The sequence below is a fragment of the Poecilia reticulata genome, chromosome 7 (genome assembly GCF_904066995.2).
Source record: "Poecilia reticulata chromosome 7, P_reticulata-male-v2, whole genome shotgun sequence".
NCBI lineage: Eukaryota > Metazoa > Chordata > Actinopteri > Cyprinodontiformes > Poeciliidae > Poecilia > Poecilia reticulata.
The window spans coordinates 21887740-21910019 of NC_088836.1; the positions used below are offsets into that span (position 1 = coordinate 21887740).

Sequence of the window (22280 nt, forward strand, 5' to 3'; positions counted from 1 at the left end):
GTCCAGACTGGTTAGGCAAGAGCAGCCATGTGGTGAATCATCGTGAGGTTACAGTGTCAGTGTCTCAACTACAGTGTGCAGAAATGGTGAAACCAGCTATAAAATCTCAAGAGGTTCTGCTTTTACAGACTCATAACAGGATAATGTGGTATTTTAAAGCTCCTATGACCTGCTCTAACGTTTCACTCTCTGCCAGATATTTGTGAATGAGTGAAAGAGTATATTCAATGCGCCTTAACGTCTGTACGGACCTGCTTTTATATATTTTTGAGTAGGAGCCCATACGCATAAATTTTATAGATATATATTTAGTAATATAAACCATGTAAGTGCAAGAAGTGCTCTAAATCAACAACAAAAAAAAAGCATATCAAACAGAGTAACAAGATACGAGCGCAAAAAAGGAAAGTTATCCATAACAAGCCCAGCCTCATTGGAAACTATTACCAGCCGTCTTTGGACGCTTTCCTGACAACATCAAGATTAAGTCGGCTATCAAACTATTTGTGTCGACTTTAGAGTTTTACTGCTGAGCCAAATCCCATGGCCTGTGTGGCCCCGCAGATTTTCCCTCTCCGCTCACACTCTTTTATTATCGGGTCACATGGGAGGGGGAGGACACGGCTCTCGCTCCTCTGGTCAGTCACAGGTCTACTGGTGTTTTCCTTAAGCCTTTTATTTGAGTGTTTAATGATTAGTTTTATATCTCGTGAGTTTTACACAGTCAGAGTAATAGAAGCACGATTGCATCTGTAAAGTAAATGGAGTAAATCTCCATTAGATTAGCATGAAAGAATGGTGCTTTTTTTAAGCTGCTTTATGTATTTAAATTATAGTTTCTGTTTAAACGTAAAATAAGATTTTTATAATATGAGTCATGAGGTCATCGGGAAGTAGGCTGCCGTTTCCTGCTCTGCTCGGGGCTTCACAGCGTCCGGTGGGTCTGTTTTTCTAATCCTTCACCATCTCCCTATTTGAAGCCATTGTTGTTTCCCTCAAAGGGAGACTTCACCCTCTCATTTCCTGCTTGTCCAGATAAACAGGACAGGTATTTTTGGGTGGTGAATGTATGGAAGAGGGTGCAGAGGAAGCCATTGTTTTCTTTAACTCCTGTATGTCACTTCCTTCCTCCTCTGAAATCCCCCATCTCCCACTGCAGAGCGTTGCTTCCTGTCCCAGTCTGATTCCCTCTGAGGTTCCTCCATCACCTTCAGGAATGGCCCAAGACTTCACCATGAACCTGAGCAACATCCAAGGGGTACGTCAGATGTCCTCCAGTCTCTGAGCTGGGCTGTCTCCAGAAACCGCATGTGGTGAATGTGATTGGAAGAAAAGAGAAGCATATGATGTCTTTGCTTCAAGCTGGGCTAAAACAGATGAATGTTTTCGCTCTGGGATTGGGGTCAATGGATGACTGAAACCAGTCTGGGTGTTCTACTTGTTGAGAATACATTGACTCTCAACCATTGCAATGTCTGCTTACTATGACATAAAAAATATAAAAATTTGACTTTTTCAGCATAAAATTTGATTGTATCCTGTAACGTTCAATCAAAAAGCAAATCAATCAAAGAGAAAAGTATTAAAAAACTAATGATGTGGTTGCACACAATGTACACAATCCCAAACTAAAATGTTTTTATTTACCGTATTTTCCACACTATAAGGCGCACCTAAAAACCTTCAATTTCCTCAAAAGCCGACAGTGCGCCTTATAATCCGGTGCACCTTAAATATGGACCAATATTGAGCCACAACAGGTCTAGCAACTACGGTAAGCAGCCGCCGACTTCATTTTCCCCGTAGAAGAAGTGCACGGTGCATGCTGGGATAGTTGTCAGAATGCTGGTTTGTTAATAAAGTTTGATAATACATTTAAAGCCCGGGGGGGGAGGGGGGGGGATAGGGCTGAGGAAGAGAGACAGAGGCTGCGGCGGCAGCGTGTCGGTTGGTCTGTGTTACCCAGAAAGCAGTTGGGCACAATATCGCAACACCAACACCGTGAGTGAAACAATGACTGGGGCAGACTACTATATAAAGTACTCGGGACCACTTCTTTACAGATGTGGATGTGTAATAATAGAGTACGGAACAAATTGGCAACCCAAACTGAAGTGTCTATTCTATGCGCCCTATATATGAAAAAAGTTTTAAAATAGGCCATTCATTGAAGGTGTGCCTTATAGTGCGGAAAGTACGGTAGTTTCTTGAGTTCACATGCTCAACAATGTTCATTTTCCTTGAAGGATTTTTTTATCATGGCTCATTTGCATCTATTAGTTACCGAAATTATGTCATCGTACAAAGATATCAGTCAGGAGAAGGGTACAAAAAAGAAACACTGCAGTTTATATATGTCACGTCACAGTAAAGGAAGTAACAAATAATTCCAAATAAATAATAACAACAAGCTTCATCCAATATTGGTGAATAGAGAAGCTGCAACTAGCAGGTTGTGTTTAACATGTGATTGCAATGTTGTGGATTATCCATATGTTTGAAATAAGTCATAACTTTAAAAGACAGCTGCATTTTCATTCAAATGAATCTTCCAGATTATATCTACCTGCAGATGTACCTACTTGTGCAATATCACAATCACAAAGGACTTCTTGGATGCAATATCTAAAAGAATATTGTATTTCATGTGTCATGCAAGCAACATCTGTCAATAACATTTAGCCTATTGGACGGACTGTTCCTGTTCTTGACGCCCACAATGGATGTTTATTTTTTTTACTGTCTAAAATGCTAAAAGTCACATTGTGAAGAAAGAAAGAGCAAGAAAAATGTGAGCAAATTATAATCACAGTATTCAGAAAATATTCCCAAATACATGGTTCTTGCTATCATGTACCCATATCCTAGTCCTAGGTCAAATCTCTTAAAGCCATGACAGAGATTTTGTTTTGGTCTGCTGAAACCAAACTGGCCACAAATGCAAAAAAAAAAGTATTTTCAGACAAAAAAGCAAAACTCTGACAGAAGTTTTCACCTGAATTATATGTGGACAACAGGTGTCCGCATTGCCTGATCAAATATTTTCAAGCTAAGATGCTGACAGAATTCTACCACATGAGACTGAATGCAGATATTGCCTTAATAAAGAAAGCAGTGTTTGCACGCTTAGCAACCGGGACTTTTTGTTTTGACATCATTCCCTCCAACAGATTTGTCTTTTCACTGGAATTGCACAGGATAAATGTCACACTATTTGCGGGAAATCCATGATCTGACTTTTGAGAATCACTGTACGGGATGAAGAGTTCCTCGCCTGTTTTAGCACGCTCACCCTGCGGTATCCAACCATGATGAGTTGTGTCTTTGTCAGCACACTGTACGGCGTGTGCATTCAGCCCAAGGCAGCAACACTTGGAGCAGGAGCTTAATTTTGCTCTTGTTCATTTTCATTCAGGCAGTCCTTTCAGATCACTGGTTAAAACTCCCATTCATGCAGTTAATCTGCACCGAGGGGCTTCAGAAGCTGACGCTGCACCAACGAGGATGAGGACACAACTCCGAGATCTGCTCAAAATGCCAGTGCTGACTGGTTGCCAGGCGTGGCCGGTCACACTCTTAACCCCGGCTGGCCTCTCACGTTGTCTTTCTGGCGTGTTGCTATGGTGACAGACATTGAGTCACACACAGACTTCTTCAGGATAGCTGTTCGTGCTACTTTTCATTATGAAAGTTTATACAGACTGACATTGTTTGATCAATGTCTTCATCTCGGACAAGTCAGCAGAGCAGGAAATGTGCTGCCAATCAAATTTATCCGGTGCTCGGATCCTCCCGGGATCTTTCTTTTGAATTCCCACGCTTTCACCACAGAGAAAAAAATAATAATTCAGAACAAGTTTCTCATCTTTTACATCCCATCTTTGACTGACTCTCAGAGAAATTTTCACAGTAGCACAGAAAACGGAGAACCGTGCAGCTGCCATAAATATTAGCCGTCTCCGGTGTCAGAAAGCGCCGTGAAATAGCAGCGTCCTGGAGAGGCCGATCAAAGTAGACCCATTTAAGCCGGCCGGATTCACAGACAAATGACTTCTTCCACTTTAAGCACTTATCGTCTGCTGCTCTTACCTGTCTCTGCTTCTCCATGGTCTCAGATATCCCCGCTCCGGAGAACTCAAGGCACTTATTTTGTGGAGAAATAAATTCACACTCATTATTCTGACTCCCAGATGAGCTGCCGAGGTGTGGGAGTCCAGATGTTTATGAATATGAAATCTGAAAGTCTTTTTCTGGCAAGCTCAGTTAATATGGGATTAATTTTATTTTCATTTTCCTGGTGCCTTCTCAGGGTTGATGATTGTTGCCAGAAATTAAGATTCTGTGCATTTGTTTAATCTTTTTTTTAAAAAATCTGGAGAGCCACATAGTATCACATTTTTCTTGGCCGTTGTTTTCTAAATACTCCATATTGTTTAAAGTAAGTGTCTTGCTTAACAGACGGAGAAGCTTGAGTGTGACTTTGGAATAGGACGGCGCTATGAGGCCATATGGCTGGACAACTCAACTGTCAAGTGCAGTGGGGTGACGGTAAGTTCGGACAATAACCTTCCAGAAATAACCAGTGAGGCAATTTGTTTCATCCACTGCTTTACTGAGCTCACTCTTGTTATGTTTAAAGCTTGTTTGTCAGCTGTTTTTAATAATAACTTTCCTTTGTTTATGAGTTAACAAGAGACCCATTATCACAACGCTGACCACATTTATTGGCAAGCCTGGAAACGATGAGTAATTACAGAAGCATATTACACTAAAAGATCTTAAAAAAATAAAATAAAAATCCAACCTGAAATTTGTGCACACTTATCAATTTAAAAAAAAAACTAATTTTAACGAATTGTTGGTAACAAGATTATCTTCAATTTTCCAGTACAGGGCATCAGATTTTTATTTAAAATCTTCTGGTTTTTGAAAACGTTAACTGGTAAGGCATTCTAGTAGGTAGTGGTGGGCAATGCTAAATAAAAATGAATTGCACTAACCCTAACCAACATCATTAGAAGGCAGTGCTAAAACGATAAAGCGCTAAACAAAAAGTCAGCTCCACTGTTAGCTCATTACTACTGTTCCCACTACCTGCCTAAAGGAATCTCAGGGTCTTTGGATAAGCATCACATATTCTCCACCATAATTCACAGTTAGTATTTGTGACTTTTCCAGATATTTTATTTTACTAAACTCCAATTCAGATCTCAGTTGACTTTAGCTATTTCCTCAAGTTTGGAGATGATATGACAGAAAACCTTTCTCTTGCATGCCTCTCAAATAACCAGTTGGTCTACAGATTGCATTTAATGGTTATTATTGAGACTTGGCAACTGGTATTTCAAAGAGTTCATGATTTTATGAACTCTAACAAGGTTCCCAGAGACTTTGGAAGAAAAATAGGTCCACAGCATTATTAGTTCTCTACTGTACTAAAAAATGGACATGAAGAGTTTTTTCAAATATTCATCCACTGTTTCACTCTAATCATACCTAAAGTATCTGTTGATGAAAGTGAATATTAGTCTGTTCTAATTAAAAAAACTCACAATTCTTGCAGCATATATTAAAAAAATCCATGTTTATGTTTGTTGCACTACAACAGAAACTGTTTTTACAGCATGACTCTCAAATATTGATTTTCTCATAGACAGCATCTAATAGCTCTTACTGAGTCTTGACCCCAAGATGTTACTCTTGGGGCAACAGTAAAATTAGTAGATTGTTTTGTGGTTCCAAGATGAATAACATCTTGGAACCACTTTTTGCAGCGTAGAAACTCTGAACAACCTGAAAAGTTATAAATAACGTGAAAACTTAATTTACATAAATTTTGTTAACTTTAAATCAGTTGTTTCATTAAAGAAATCATTATTTTCTAACATGAATTTACCCCACCCAATTGAATAAATTGTAACCAAATTAACGATTTGATTCATTAAAAATATCCAGTGTGACATTATGCACTGCAATGCTCCATTCCCGGTGCACTAAATCCATCTAAAAGGGCTTTTAGATGGATCCATCTAAAAAGGCTTTTAGGTGGATTTAGTGGTGCCAATAAATGTGGCTCCTGCTGTATGTGGGGCAACAGTAAGAAAAAGCACAATGGATATAACACAGAGTCCAAGCACACAATGTTTTTTCTGATATTACCTTCCTCTTTGCTCATTTAGTTGTTCACCAATCAGAGGAGTCAGATTTACCACCTCAGCCTCAGGAGAGCAGGATACTTCAGCAGTCAGAGGGAGGATATATTCCTTGACAGCCCTCAGCCCATGAAAGGTAAGACGTAAAACCTGTGATTAGACAGACATGCAAAAAGAATGAAAAACACAGCCCGATGCTATGCTGAGATCCGTCTCCTCTTCCGTACTTTAAAGGGAAAAAAAACACACACACAAAAAAAAACCATGACACCGATGCTCAGAGAATGCATTCTCGACGAGTCGGGTGGATTTGATTGACCCTGTTGAAAAATAAAGAAATACTTACAGGGATAGACCGTGTCAGACTGCCTTTCACTTGTAATGATAGCAGTTTGTGTATTCCAACACATAATTTGCCAAACAACCAGTAATTTACCATAATGCTATATTCTGCTAACGCCTAATTACACATAATAATTACAGAACATGGGGGAGCTGCAATTGAAGGTGTTATCATTGCCTCTTAGAAGCAATGTCCAAACCTATTGTCGCAAATATAGTTTGAGCTCCATGACAACAGCGAAATGATGAGAGGTGGCTTGCGTTGTTGAACTTGGCATATTGTCTCGCGGAGCCGCTCCAAGCCAGTTGTTTGCTTGTCCCAGTCCCAGATGTGACGTTCGCAGTCCATGCGAGCAACAGCCCTGGCCCACTGCCAGACATTCTGCTTAACAGGCACCTCGTCGCAGCGTGCAAAGTCATCACATTTTAAAATGACACACACTTTATCACATACGTACAGATGCGTGCGGCCTAATATGCACACAGTCGTGCAGATGTGCATGCGGTAATACAAATGGGACGTCTTGCTAGGAGGCACTTTGGAACACGAACATAATCATCTGTTTTCCCTGGCTTTGTTCTCATCCTCTCCGGGTTTTTTTTTTTTTTTCCTGGTTTATTTTTATAGCCATAAATATATCACCCTCCAAATGTTTATTCTGCTTATTTAGAGCACGCAGCCCATATGGTTCAAGTAAGCTGTGGAGAAAAATGTTTCTAACAGTGTACCTTCAGCTGACCATTCAAGGACCAACACAGCAAACAGATGCTTCTTCAGGCAGGGGGTGGGGGGACAAGTACTCCAATTATTTATTTCTGTAAAAGTACCAATGCAGCAGCCTGAAAAGACTCAGATTGATTGCATGCTAAATATATTGCAAATATAGGTCATGCATGAAATGAGACAAAGCATCAGCAGCAACATTTAATTACACTGGGCGCTGCCTTTTGTAGAACATGATGAGCCTAAAAATAGTTTAGACTACTGTTCTAATGTTTGCAATTTCCACAAATTAGCTTACGGAGCCGCTTGCACCCATCTGTGCGTTATTGTCGCCGAGAAAGTACTTTGTAGACATTTTTTTCCAGTAGATGCGTTTGAGAATGACAATGCTTTTCAAAGAGAGTCTGTTACCATCAATTTTCTGGTCTCACCTCTAATTTTTAGTTAGATTTCGGTCAGGACTTTGAGTGAGCCATTCCGACACACAAGTGAGATTTGGTGGGGACATTGTAGCTCTGGCTGCATGTTTAGGGTTGTCCACACTTTTCAGATTTTGTTTTATTATTTTCCAGAATTTTTTTTTTAAATTATTATTGTTACTGATGCTGACCACATGTGACAAACTCGAGGCCTGAGGGCCATATCTGGCACGCCGTAACTTTTTTTATGGGGCCCTTTTGTCTCTAGAGTGCCCCATGAAAAGCACCTTAAAACATTTGTGTGCTTAAATATTTTATCAAATCAAATTAGTTTTTATATGTATACTGCTAAATTACATCAATGTGAGAAGATGCATTTACTGAATGGAGAGACATCTGGTTATTAATATTTTTAAATATTTTATCAATCTATTTCTGCCACAACCATGGACCATATCAAACTCATGAGGACATTCATGAACTTCATATGACTCAAGACGAAAATGAGTTTGGCACCCCTTATCTAGACAAAGACACTGAAAATAATTTTCATACGACTGTCTGAATAATGTCTTCCGGTCTCTGTCTCTCCCCTCCTCCCTCCCGTCTCCCTCTAGTGGAGGTGTACAACTGTGGAGCGGGCAGTTCAGACTGCTCCCAGTGCTGGGGCCGTGAGGATCAGGGACACCTCTGTGGATGGTGTGAAAGCAGCTGCAGGCCGAGGGACGACTGCCAGCCAGACAGGAATGTGTGTCCTGCTCCTGAGATCCACAAGGTAGAATCCTTGCATTCAACATTCAGCCTTCTCCTCTTCCTCCGTTTCCCTGTGGCCTCCAGCCTCACTTTCGTTTCGCTGAATCATGAGGTCACTCACATGGTTCTTTATGTCCAGTGTCAGCTGCTGAGGGCCTGTTTGGACCGATTCCTAATAAAGCAGTTCATTCTGCAACAACACCAACACTCACTCAGCCACAGCCCACACGGGACACAGCGGAGAGGATCTGTGATTCATCAAGAGGACATGGGAACACCTACCTCCCTTTAAAACATCAACATGTGTGTGTTTAATCTGTGCGGATTGGGAGCTGTAAGTGTAAAAGCCTTCATGTGAAAGAAACCACAGAAGCTAGAATAAGCTCCCATGAGAGGTATTTTTTTTGACGTTGAACCATAACGGGAGCAAAACCACTCTGGTAAAAAAAAAACGGAATTAAGGGCCGTTTATCTAACACAGATCTGATTGCGGTTGTGTCATCGTCATCCCTAAAAGGGTGCCCTCCCTCAAACGCTTCTTTGCTGCTCAGACGGGTGATCATATTTATTTGTTTGCCTAACTGTAGTGGAAGCGCTTTCAGTCTCATCCCTGAAGTCTGTTTTCTGCAGCTTATATCGGCGCAGCCACGGTAGGCGGTCATGGGAAGCACGGCTCACATGAGAGCCAGTCGGCCCGAACTTCCTGTAGATAAAACCTGGTCAGCCCAGGAGAATAAGCAAAGCAGAACAAAGCAGCCAAATACACACACACACACACCAAACTCCTTCACGTATACACACACATAAGCCCACAATCTGTCACACAAACTGGCCATATTGAAGCATTCATGATTATCCTTCATTCTTTGTAGCTGTCAGCATACTGTGACTAACAGGATGCTCTTTGAGAGCCTAACTCATATGGACTTCTTACGCGACTGAAGTTAGCTGGGCAGAGATATGTGTGTGTGTGGGTAGGCTATTGTTGCACGGCTCTCTTGCACACACCCGCACACACATGCATTGGTTCTCGCAGGAGAGAGGATTGTGGGGCTGTGGTTCACTCGGGTGTGTGATGCAATGCTTTGGCAGCCGTGTTTTCTCAGAGAATCCGCAGGGGTTAAAGCCCAAGTACTTCAACTTACTGAAACCAGATCCCATCTCCCTCAACACACACACACACACACACACGCACACGCACGCACACACACACACACAATCAGACAGCAGCAGCTCTTTGTTATACAATCGTGCTGTGGCTATGGTAATGAAACATGTTTGTCTTCACTCTCCTGTGTCACATGCAATCTCTGTCACGAGATACAGGTGCCAAAATATCAATATTAAAATGGAGGACTTCATTATTCGCTAAAGTTTTCCACCTACTGCCTAATTATGAAAAATACTTTCTGTTTCATGCGCCGGTGTCGGACAAAAGGAGATATTTATTATCTCCCTGGGCTCTTTGTTCCCATGTTATGTGTAGGCCAGTTCATCGCTAAAAGAAAACACACTTTGGCATCCAAAACAGGAACTGACAACATGGTTTACCCACCACATGTAAAGAAAAAAAGAACAGAAGGACCTGGCTCATAGAGGAAAGAGGATGTGGAAAGGCTTGAACAGAGAAAAGGGTGGAGAGCGTTACATTTACAGCGAGGAGCTTTTTTCCTGTTTTGTCTTTGTGTCCTCCTTGATTAGAGTGATGCAGAGGAACTGGACTGACAGGAAGAGGATGAAAGCTATGGCGGCAACTGACAAAATAAACAAAAGGAAAGCATATGTTTCAAGGCAGGTTGGATGCAGTATAGTGTGATGGAAAAGTTTAGACCCCTAAAGCTTGCTCAAGTTTTGCGACGTTGCAACCCTTAAATGTTGTAATGTTAGCTTGGACTGACACAAAGTGAAGCTCATAAATGAAAAGAAAATACCATATGTTTTCATTCAAATCTAAAAAGAGTGAGGTGCTTTTCCAAGCCAAACAATGTCCATAGCATGATGCTGACACCACCATGTTACATTACAGCGCAAACTCTGCCAGGCCTCCAGAGAGATTGTCGGATTGTCAGTGGCGATGGTGTTTTCATGGTAATGTGCAGTGTAAGGGTCAAAACATTCAGTCCTAGTCTCATCTGATCTGATCAGATTACCCTGTTCCATGTGTTTGCTGTCTCAGACATGGTTTGTGTCAAACTGCTGATGGTACTTCTTAACATTTTTTCCTTCAACAAGAGCTTTCTTCTTGCCACTCTTCTATGAAGGACAGGATTGTGGAGATAATTAATTTAAAAAGTTTTGATTCTCCCACCTAAGCCCCAGCTCTCTTAGATTACGCTCTGAGATTTTTCAAAGATTAGGATATTCTTAAATTATGCATCGATAGACTAATTATTGACTTTTGAACGTAATTGCGTGCAGTGGATTTTATTTAAGGGTTTCAAAGTAAAGCACCACATGAAACTTTAATAATAAATACATTGAGGTTTGTGGTTTGAACATGACAGAATGTTTGATTTTGAATACTTGTTCAAGACAGATTAAATGTTTGTACTCTGCTTATAGAGCATGTTCGACTGAGGTATAATTTACTGTTCATAGGTGTTTAATCGCTCAGGAATTGGGTCTGGGAGCTTTTGCAGACACAAACCCCCACCCTGCAATCTCTCTGGAGGCCTGGCAGAGTTTGCGCTGTAAATCAAGACTCGCAGACCCGTAAGAGGTGTAAATGAATAGCAGAGCAGGCTGATGTTAATGTTAATTCCCAAAGGCACCACACAGGCACACTGGGTGCTCCGAGATGCGTTCTGATAATAAATAGCTGCTTTTCTGTCTTTTGTCTGAAATGCTCGAGAGCTTGTGCAGCCGCGGTTGCCGATTTATTAATGTGCTGCGTATATGTGTATGAAAAGGGAGTTATATCTTTTGTCATCTGAGTAAGTAAGCACAGCGTTGTCCCACATCTGCAAAAACTTTAAGGCATCTCATAAACATCAGAATAACTTCCTGAGGAACCACATATTATGCTACCCCTAATTACTTTTTCACATTTGTCATCAAAATTTTCAATGTAGCCGAATATAAAATGGTGCAAAATTACAAGTAAAAGATTTTAGCATGTGTACATTCTGAGAAGTGCAACATGCATTTTCTATTCAGTCGCCCCTGAAACACATAAATATTAGCTCTGCTAACACTAAAGCGCGACACCGACATAACATTTCATGGAAGCTAATGCTAAAGTGCTAACTTCAGTTCAAATTATATCAGCAAGACTACAACCCTCAAATACTTTTTTACTTGTTCTATAATGCCCTTACATATTGTACTTACATTTAGATTTTGTTCTTCAGTGTGTGTGAAAAAAGAGAATGTGAGCACATTAAACGTTTTCAGAGTTAGCAAAGGTGCCAAACAAAATATTAGCTTTGCTATAAGTGCATTAGTGGAAATGTGCTCAACACTGCAATCACTTCACCTCACCAAAGGCCTTCTGGAGTGACCAAATAATGACTTATTCATTAATCTTAGTTTAAATGTAGGTGCTCTGTGAAGCTTGGAGATTTGCTAAAAGACATCAGTGAATAAAAGGTCAAATATCAGTAAGACCAAGAAACACAGCACACATGTTGAAGAAATTCTGACCTTTTTTGTCCACATGCAAAACACCATTTGGGGTAGAAAACTAATGCTGCACATCACCCTGAAATACTATCAATACTTCTAAAGTTAGTAGTGGAAGCATCATGCTGAGGCAATGCCTTTCTTCAGTTGAGACAAAGAAGCCGGTCAAAGTTGATGAAAGATGGATGGAGCTGCGGTACGTGGAAAAAAACGTAGGGTGGAGGATAACGACCCTAAACATGAACCTAGAGCTACTATTGAACAGCTCAGGATATAGCACGATTTCCATATGATGCAATGGTCCAGTCAAAGTCCAGACCGAAATTCAATTGAGAATTTGTTTCAAGACTTAAAGCATTGTCCACAGATGCTCTCCAACCAATTTGACAGAACTTGGAGCATTTTTCAAAGAATAAGGAAAAATTTGTTTGATACATAAGGCTGGTAAAATCTTACCCAAAAACATTTAATTAGCACCTCCCTTCCAAGCTGCTTCTATTGCAGTACTTAGTGTTGCTCCATCACTCTGCAAAACGTGGGGAATTTACACTTTTCAAGGCATTGAACATTCACTTCTACAGTTTATTTTTACTCAGACTTTAAAGAAGTTCATCCTTGCTATTTTTAACCTCCCTTCCTTTTTGCTGGGAAAAATAGAGTTTATTCATCTGTCCCGGTGTTCTTGTGAGCTCCTGGTGGGTGTCTGAATGTAAAGGCAAACCTTGTCCTCTCACCCAGACCAAACACAAGTGTTGTTTTTCACTTTTCAGCACAGTTTCCCTTAGCAGTGGAGCCAGGCTAATAACACCAAGAAGGGGGTCATGGTGACCTCGCGTCGGCCTGGAGGTTATTCTGAGAAGCGCTGCCGAAGCGCAGCCTTGCTACACCGGCGAGACCATAGTGGATTTCTTCTGTCTTGGTCTCAGAGATGCTATCTTTAAGGTTGTTTCACCCAGTAACTGAGGAGGCGATCGTTTCCTCTCCTTTGTTCCCTCCCCATGGTTTTCCAAATGGAAAATGAAGGAAGCAGAGGCAGGGGCTGAAATGACGCGTGAGAGCACGCCTCAGAACAACAGCTGAAATAGGACTAAGGAATTTGACGGAGCAGACACAGGAAAACAGATGAAAGGGGAAAAAGCGCTGCGCATTAATTCCCCTGTTGAGGCTTTGCTCTCTCACCACCATCATCAGCATTCAGTCTCCTCTCGACACTCGGTTCTCTAAATTGCCTCCCCACTCATCCACCTTTCTGCTGTGCTCTACACCTCGCCTCTCCAGCCCTCACTTTCCCACTCTGTCTGTCTCTCGTGGGATGTGAAGGGGGCTCTTAGCCTGCTCTTTATTTGCATGTGCTGTAGAGGATTAGAGACTGAAGAGTCTCAGACAGGCTCTGTTAAGAGTCTGCGGTGCGCGCCCATATAGCTAAACCGTGTGTCTGTTCGATTGAATCCCCATCTCTGTTCGTGACACGCTCCACATCTCCACGCATGGCCCCTGCTAATTCTCTGTCGCCTCAATTATCACCCATCCTTATTTGAGTGATTTTAGGGCAGTAATCTTCTTATGAGCTCTAATTTATTGTGCTTATTACAGAACCTTCTCTGTTTTGTTTTTTTTCTTCTTTTTTATGTGTGTGTGTGTGTGTGTGTTCATTGCCTCACTCTGTCTTTGTCAGATCTCCCCCCTGAGGGGTCCTGTTGAAGGAGGCACACTGCTGACGGTACAGGGCAGGAACCTGGGACGAAGGCCAGCAGGAGTGAACATCTTTATAGGAGACGTTCCCTGTGATCTGCTGCCCGAGCGCTACACTGTCTCTGTCGAGTGAGTATTCAAACAGAAACTTCCTTAATGAGTCACAAAGTCGCGTGTTTTGCACTGGTGTTTTTGTGGCTTGAGTGTTTTCTGCTGACTTCTCGCACCTCGTACTTATTTCGTTATCCATGCCGTCGAGGGTGGTGGGGGAAAAAAAGGAGGAGGTGGGGGGGGCTGAGAAAAATCCTCGCAAGATTTTTATTTAAAGACCCGTTAAAATATGCAGCAATGTCGCAGCCGGGACTTGTGATGACAGGTGCCAATTACCTGTTGCCATGGTAACCCAACATGTGTTGAGGCAGGTGAGCAATCGGATGGACAGAAAGAAGAGAGAGATACAAAAAAAAACTAAATGGAGAATCTAAAGATTTGTTACTGAAAGAAATCCTGAAGCGAACACCTCAGATGGGAGCATGTTGTGCCTTAACTCAGGCAGTTCAGTTGGAGCTGCCAACTCTGACTGAAAACAGGAACCAAGCTCCCTGCTCTGGAATGCCTTATCGGCTGGGAAAACATAAAGAAAGCTTCAAAAACATTTTCAGAACCCCTGAAACTGTCTAAATACCTCCAATTTAGGGCTTAGAGTGGTTTTTGAAGGTGAACCGGACTCCATATCCCATGTTTCCACGTCTTCTGGGGGGAAATGTTGGCTATGTGTTGGGGAAACATAGTTTTATGTGGCTTCAAAGGCAACTGTGGGAATTTTCTCAGACATATAAATAAAAACATGAGGCTGAGGGGAGAGCTTACCAGACCTGCTCAGTGCAAATCCTCCACAATTCTTGGTTATTGACATGTATTACTGAGGAGAAAGAAGAATACATAAAAACTGGAGATGCACCGATTAGGCTTTTACTGGCGGATACGGATTTCCAGTTGTCTGTGACGTCAGACCCTTCGGAAGATTTTTTTTCAAGGATTAAAACACAAAAATAGACTAAATTTACTGACAATTCATTGATGGAGTCAGTAGTTTTCCGATGGAAAATAAAAGAACTGCTGGCTAATTACTTGATAAGCTGATTAATATGCTATTCCTAATTTTCTCCTATTTTGCATGCATGCAAAACAAACTTTTTAAGTCAAATAAATAATTTGACTTGCTGATCACAAATCAGAGATGATTTTGTGAAAATTGATTTCTTTATGTCTGACTTGTGCATCTAGTGATAAAATATGTAACGTTTTTCCCCATCAAGTTATTTTTTTTTCTTTTCTCACATATATATTGTTACTGGGTTCAATAAAATAGATGTGTTGGACCTAGAGAACTGTTACTAAGACCATATGTGGTTTTATTGCTCAATGACCGAATACTTTTATGTTGATCATTAAAGCTACATCGTTATTGCAGCTTGAGAAGAAACATGATGTCATAAATGGTGCGTGCTCAGTTGCATGCTGAGGACAACTAGCTGGTATTCTAACTCACTAATGTCAGGAACATCTGTCAAATTTTTCATTTTGATTTCCAAACACAACAAAAACGTCTTCTGACATAAGTCTAATATCATAACTATGATGTTAGAAATGTCCCTATTGAGATGATTTCTTTCCTCAATACGGACCCTAGTCAGATTGAGTAATACTGAGTTGAGTAATTGCATTTCTTATAGCACAGACATGCACACTATATGACATAAATAATACAAGGTCTTAACATTATTGCCATTATTACCATACGTTTAATATATCGATAGCTCTAGAGAAGTTTGCAGTACTCAGTCTTCCTTTTCTTAGTCTGTATCTGTAACATTTCACTGTGAGACCAAGTTAATCAATGTGCATGAAGTTTCCTAAGCTTACAATATATATTTTAGTTTAGTTTTTTTTTTTTTAGCATTTCTTAGATTCTTGTGTTGTTGGAATGGGTATAACCTTTCCCCCTGTCAGCCACGCAAACACTTAGATTACAGTCAGCTTCCCCATCAAAGATCATTCAGAAATGTCTCGATTGGAGCCCCGAACATGTTGCATCATGGCGTCCTTATATGGTATCTTGTGTGTGCATATGAACTGTCTCATTTTAAGTGCACAATCATTCTCGTGAAGTATATCCAAAGAAAGCTCATAGACTTGAGTAACTGGCACTTCGAGTTGTGGCTTTGCAGTCTGAATTACAGTTGAACCGTTTTGATTTATTATCCAAAACAATCATAGGTATAATAAACTGATGCACAAGCGTTGCCAAGAGTAGGTACAGGCAGAACCAGGTGTTTTTCATTTTACTGCCTCCTGAAATGTCTTCTCAGAGTTTCATACTGGCTTTTTACTCATTGAATGATTCATCAGCATGTCCAGTCATGCTTTGGGGATCAAGTTTCGACAGTGTTGTGACTAAATATGCTTTGTTATCTCTTCATCGGGGTGGAAATTGTTGATTTCACTTTGTACATTAGCTTTTGCCCATATACTGAAAGCAACCGCCAAATGCAATCAAGCTTTTCAAACTCTATTAGTGCTCTATTTGTGTGCTGCACAATTTTCTTAAACATTTGGTCTCCCTGTTGCAACTAAATAGAAAAGCCCTGGCTTGCACCGAGAGAGACAGTTAGCTCAGTCTTGCCCAAGGACTGTAAGCATAGCAACTCTAACGACAAAGAGATGCTTCAATGACATGAAATTTTCCACAGATGTCTCTAGCCATTTTGAAGGAAAATTGAGTGGAAGGAAAAATAAGCAAGACATGCTAAAACAACTCCTAAACCTGAGATAACATCAGAAATGTCTTACTTAAGGAGAAAAAGAACAAGTGGTTCAAAGTCCTCTTTTCAGATAAAGGAAGTTTTGCACTTCATGAGGAAAACATGGTACTGCAGTCTGGAGGAAGAGTGGAGAGCCTCACAATCCATCCTGCTTAAGGTCCTGAGTGAAGTTTCCAAAGTGTGAGATTAAATGAGGTTCAGATATTACACTGCTTCACTGTTTTTCACTGAAGTTCACATTCAGCACAGCCATTTCAGATCGCTTTGACCTCTCCTGACAAACTTTATGGAGATTTTCCAGCAGGACTTCCCATTTAAAACTGCCAGAATTACCAATCCCTCCTTTAATGACCATACTTGAACGGCCAGCAAACTCACCTGACAACAAGTTCTTCACTTTTTGATCGTACTGATACGTTCCTAAAGTATACTGTATGTGTTTTTGTAAAGTAATAGATATGTTAGGTGTTATCAGCAACAAAGCCAAATAGAGACAATTTTATTTGTAAAGTTATTAGACCTTCCAATCAGACATGCAGTTCTTGGCCCTAAATCCTCTGCCCTCCATTAAAATAACAATAGATATATCTAAAATGAATATTTTTTCTTTTCTTTTGACGTGAAGAAAAATTGTCAGTGGTTATTTTCAGTTAGTGACTCATAAGCTTTTATTGAAAGAATTGAAAAAAAGGAGGGAAAACACATGCAAATAGCTTAGCTTGCTATCTCCTCACATAATATCTGCGTTGTTCTGGTCTCAAAAGAAGAGTCTCAGCCATCTATTGGTGTTTTAGTTTTTATGTATTCACAAGGCTAATTTTCACAAATATTATTATGCAGCACATCTCTCAATTTAAATGACTCCGCCGCTATCCCCTCGTGGCTCGGGGACCATCGCACTGTCACCATGGAGACAGCAGGACCCTGCTTTGACACTGGCGAAAAAGAGCTCAGTAACTCCAAAATTACATCCAAAACTTCTATTCAGTATCTGTAATGTTCCTTGAATAGAAGTGTTTATCTGGTCGTGCTCCAGTGAAGCCAATCATTGTTTTAAAACCAGTTCCAGGGTGACCTGCAGGTCTCACCTGTCACTCCAAAAGCCTGACACATCCGCACCCCTCCTCTTCCCTAAACAGTCAAAAAAGAAAAAAAGAATTCACGTTTCACTCCGGGGATGATCAAATCTCCCGTCTTCATTTCTCATTGGTTCCCGAGCCTGGCTGCTGTGGCAGAGGAGCAACATTCTGTCTGCTTTAAGACGCACTGACAAATCACAACATGTTAGTGCATCTGACACCGTCAGCACTTTTGACTTACACACACATGCATGAGCACACCTTGTTGTTGCTACATCCAGTGGCTGATCAACTTTGATCTTATCTTATCACTTAAACTGGAATATTTTAATCTCGGCTTCTACATCTAACAGCTGGTAATTTAAGCATAAAATGAAAGAGTTGAAACCAGATGTTATATGAGATTAAATCTGACTTATGTGTTTTTGCTCAGTTAGGATTAGCAAAATTATTTCTGTTTGCTAGAACAATTAGAGAGATATTAAATTGTTGACTCAATTCAAATTGAGATTCAAAATATAGATTAAGATTGTAACCTTAAACAATTTTGCGAACCAGATGATGATGATTTCATGGCTATTTAAGTTTCTGATTAGTTAATTTCACAACACTCAAGTTGAAGCTTAAACACATCGTTTCCTAGTGTGACATCATGGGAAAAATCACACGCAAGATGTCTTGTGGGAGAGAATTGGCCCTCCAGAAGTCTAATCCATCAATACCCAAATGCCTGAAGGTGCCACATTCATCCGTTTAAACAGTTATATACAAGTATAAACATCTTGGGAATGTCCAACTGTGATGAAAAGATGAATGTGTCTTACAGCAAAATGTGTGAATCAACTTGAGTACCAAAGCAAGACTTTATAAATATGGTAACGGTGTGTGATTTCTCACAGTGAAGCCACTCCTATACTAATGAAAGGCCACTAAAAAGCGACATAAAACGCTGGATTGCAGTTTTCAAATTTTCACAAAGACATTAGTTTTTAGGAGATGTGTCCAGTAGTCTAATAAAACTTATATTGAAATGTTTCTTTTTCCATAATAACCATCATTACATTAGAGGAAATGGAGACACTTACAAGCCTGAGAACATCATCCTCAGTGTGAATTGCAGTTTTGGCCGCATCATGTTGTACGGGTGCTCTGCTGTGGGAGGGACTGGTGAACTTCATAACATAGATAGCATCACGAGGAAAGGACATTAAGTTGAAAAATTGAAGCAACATCTCAAGATAGAAGCTCGACAGTTAAAGCTTTTGCACAAATGACTCTGTCAAATCGAGAGTGGCCCTAAGCATAAAACCATATTAGTTACAAAATGACTAAATGACAAAACTGTTGGTCTTTTGGACAGGGTGTCCGTCCCACAAACTCTGTCTTGCAAGAAAGTTACAAGGCAACCTGAATGGGCTAAAATTACAGCAAAAAACAGGGAATGTTTAGTCTGATTTGATATCGGTGAGAAAAAGGTAAAAGGTGTATTTTTTATATAGTGTACGTGAATAAATATGATTTCAACTACGTCTAAATCTTACTAATAACCCTCCTTGCAACCCTATAAGCAAGATTACGGGTGTATGGAAAATGTACGGATTCTGCTGGTGCCTCTCTCCTGAAAGTTTTAAACAGTTTTCTTTTTAATTACCCTCATTTGTGAGCTTTCAAGTTCAAAATGGCTCTCGCAGACTCCCACACTCATCAGCATACAAGCGCAGCACCTACGCATGTGACCCCATTTACCAAAGCTGCTGAGACAGGTGCCCGAATTGTGTGCTGGAAAAGGCCAAAGTTCACATCTGTGTGCTGAAAAGAAAAGTGTGCAGCTCTGGAGGAACTCCTCTCCTCTCACTCTGTGTTGACATGTTAATTAATGGCAATGTCAGCCTGGGCGCAGCTCATTTACTTGAAGTGCATCTCTTGATATCTGTCGCAAATTCTTCACACCGCCCTTCCTATCAATTTCATTAGAGCACTAAGTGGCCCTCGCCCTGTCCGTTTGGCAAGACTCCGACAACACTCGCGTCAGACACACACATGCACACGCACACAGCTGATTGTTGATGAGCCTCATCAGCCGCTCAGGGGAAATGATAGGAGACACTTCAGTACTTGCCCAAATATTGCCCTTTGACAGCCATAATACCTCTGCAGTGTGGCGGCATCGAAATGTGGAGCGGGGGTCAGTCTGGCTCTGTTTGCTCCTGCTGGGAGACAGCATGTCCTTTTGACTGGGACAGCTCTGTATCAGCATGCAATCACAGAGAAATACACCCACCAAGACTCTGAATTTGTTATTGTTTGTGTGTGTTTGGGATGCAATCTTTTAGAAAACCTCAGAAAGATAAACCTGCCTTGTAAACGTTTCTGTGTTTTATGTTACAGCTGCAGAACATGATGTGTTTTATTTAAGAAAATACTACATGTACTGTAAAGTGGAAGGGAAATTATGCATGGCTTGGGCATTGTTTGCAAATGCAAATCTGACGAATGTGGTATGCGTGTAATTCAGCAAACTTGGAAATCCCAAATAAAATCCACCATCTTACATACAACTGTTCACTCTATCATGCCGAAACGGAAAGAAGAAGGTACAACCACAAACCTGCCGAGACAGCTGAACTTACAGGTCTGGTGAAGAAAGCATTAGAAGCAGCTCTTCCAATTCTGGTGGTTCTGCAGAGAGCCAAGGCTCAGGTGACAGGATTTATCGACAAGACGGCTGATAATGGCGCACTCATCAAATTTAGGCTTTATGAAGGATTGTATACAAGAAAGCCATTACTGAAAGGAAGCCAGAACTCCTGTTTGAGGTTTGCCTCACGCCTTGGGAGACATAGGAAACATGTGGAAGAAGGTAATCTGCTCAGATTGGAAAATACTGCATTGTATAGCCTACATGCAAAATGTTATGTGTGGTGGAACACCAACCATAGAAGCTGCTCCAAACTAATGTGGAGAGACATGTAGGTAAATGCAGGGCCATTGTAAAATATGATCTCTCAGATTCTGCAAAAGCCTCGATAGATGTTCACCTTGCAGGAGGAAAACAACCTCAAACACAGCCTGAACTACAATTGAACAGGTTAAATCGGAACATATTGCATTAGATTGGTCCTCTCTACGCACACACCTGAATCGAATTGGCTTAAATTGATGGCTTAGCAAACAGCAGTTTAAATGTTCAAAGTTCCTGGACTAGTTAGAACACCATGGATCACTTTCCTTCTGTGTACTCCTCCGTGCTGATCTGTCACACAAAATACAACAAAGTCTGTGGTTTTGCTTCATAAGATATGAAATAGTTCAACACTTTAAACGCTTGAGCAAGGGACTGTTAGACTGTGGTTGTGTTACAGCACAGGATCTACATGCGGGAAATTGCTCAGTCTTGTGTAATTTTGGGTTTTAGTTACAACAAAAGCAACAGTAGCGGCCTCAAACTAAACAGAAACCCATCATATTCTTTTCAGCAGTTCACTTTAGTGGTGGTCATTTCATTCTCCCTTGAGAAAGTGAAAATCGTCGGTTTCATGTGCCTGGTATTTTGGCTGGTCATTTGATCTCCAGCATTGTAGAATGGAGAGCAGAAACATCTCATGTTTTATGACATTGCAGAATACAAACATCAAATAAATCAGGGTATTTGATGCACTTTGGTATGGAGCGATACTGTCAATACCTTGGTGAACGTCTCACCCGGGTCGGGTTAAGATGCAGCTGGGTGCCTCCACTGCGGCAATCACCTGCTGAAAAAGCTTTGCTTACACTCTTTAAATAATAATTATTTTTACCAGTTTCTTTTATGCACCACATAGTCTTCTGCATTAGTTTTCAGCAGCAGATGTTTAATAATACGACGTACTGTTTTGATAACCCTTGAGTCTGCAAAAACTGTGCATGCTCAGGCTGATTCAGGCTTCCACGTCTCTTATTTCCCCTAGGCTTGAACCTGAGATTACTCATGTTTCATTATATTTGTCCCTTTCCATTCTTCTCCAAATTAGAGCCTGTGAAATGATGCATTTTTCTCAAAGAGCGCCCTCGTGCCAGGTGATGGCAGGAGTTTAATTTGAGGGTAATGACATTCTTTACCTGATGCTCTTGTTATTAATGAGCAGGCCTCAGCAGGGTCTGCAGCTACTGCCGGTTATTTTAGAGTATTTTCAACAGCTACTCAGGCACAGGAGCAAAATTCACACTTTAAAATGGGCTCATTAGACGCTGCAGTCGCTCGGTCTTAGATACAGTCAACACAAAGCACGTTTCAGTTTGAATTGCATATTTAAAAACACACGCGAGTGCAAATTTCTTTCTAGTTTTAGCCACAACTGCTTGAATGAATCTCTGCCTAATCTTATTGTACATCCAAACCAGGTTTGTCTATTTGAAACGCGGCTCCTCCGCTTACATGCAGTGTCTTGCAAAAGTATTCATAGCTCAGTTTTAACTGCACTTTATCTGGTAGGTAGTCATACACAAACACATAATTAATTGTGCAATGGAAGGAAAATGCCACATGGTTTTCAAAATTTTCACATATCTAAAAAGACATTTGTATTGAGCTGCTTTTACTCGGGTATCTATAAAAATACCCGATCTGCTTCATTTTACTCTAATCTCCTTACAATCATATTTTTACCTCATTCTTCTGTGCAAACTCAATCAGA

The 22280-nt window shown here is 40.7% G+C and overlaps 1 protein-coding gene across 4 annotated transcripts in view; it reads left to right on the forward strand.

The window, feature by feature from the left end:
* plxnd1 (plexin D1) overlaps window positions 1-22280 on the forward strand; it is a 104115-nt gene that overhangs the window by 34286 nt on the left and 47549 nt on the right. For all 4 annotated transcript variants that reach the window (XM_008414045.3, XM_017305700.2, XM_008414048.3 and 1 more), the window contains exons 9-13: window positions 1160-1258; window positions 4459-4548; window positions 6180-6288; window positions 8255-8412; window positions 13687-13832. In XM_008414045.3, the coding sequence (XP_008412267.1) occupies window positions 1160-1258; window positions 4459-4548; window positions 6180-6288; window positions 8255-8412; window positions 13687-13832 (602 nt within the window). The remainder of the gene's footprint in view (window positions 1-1159; window positions 1259-4458; window positions 4549-6179; window positions 6289-8254; window positions 8413-13686; window positions 13833-22280) is intronic.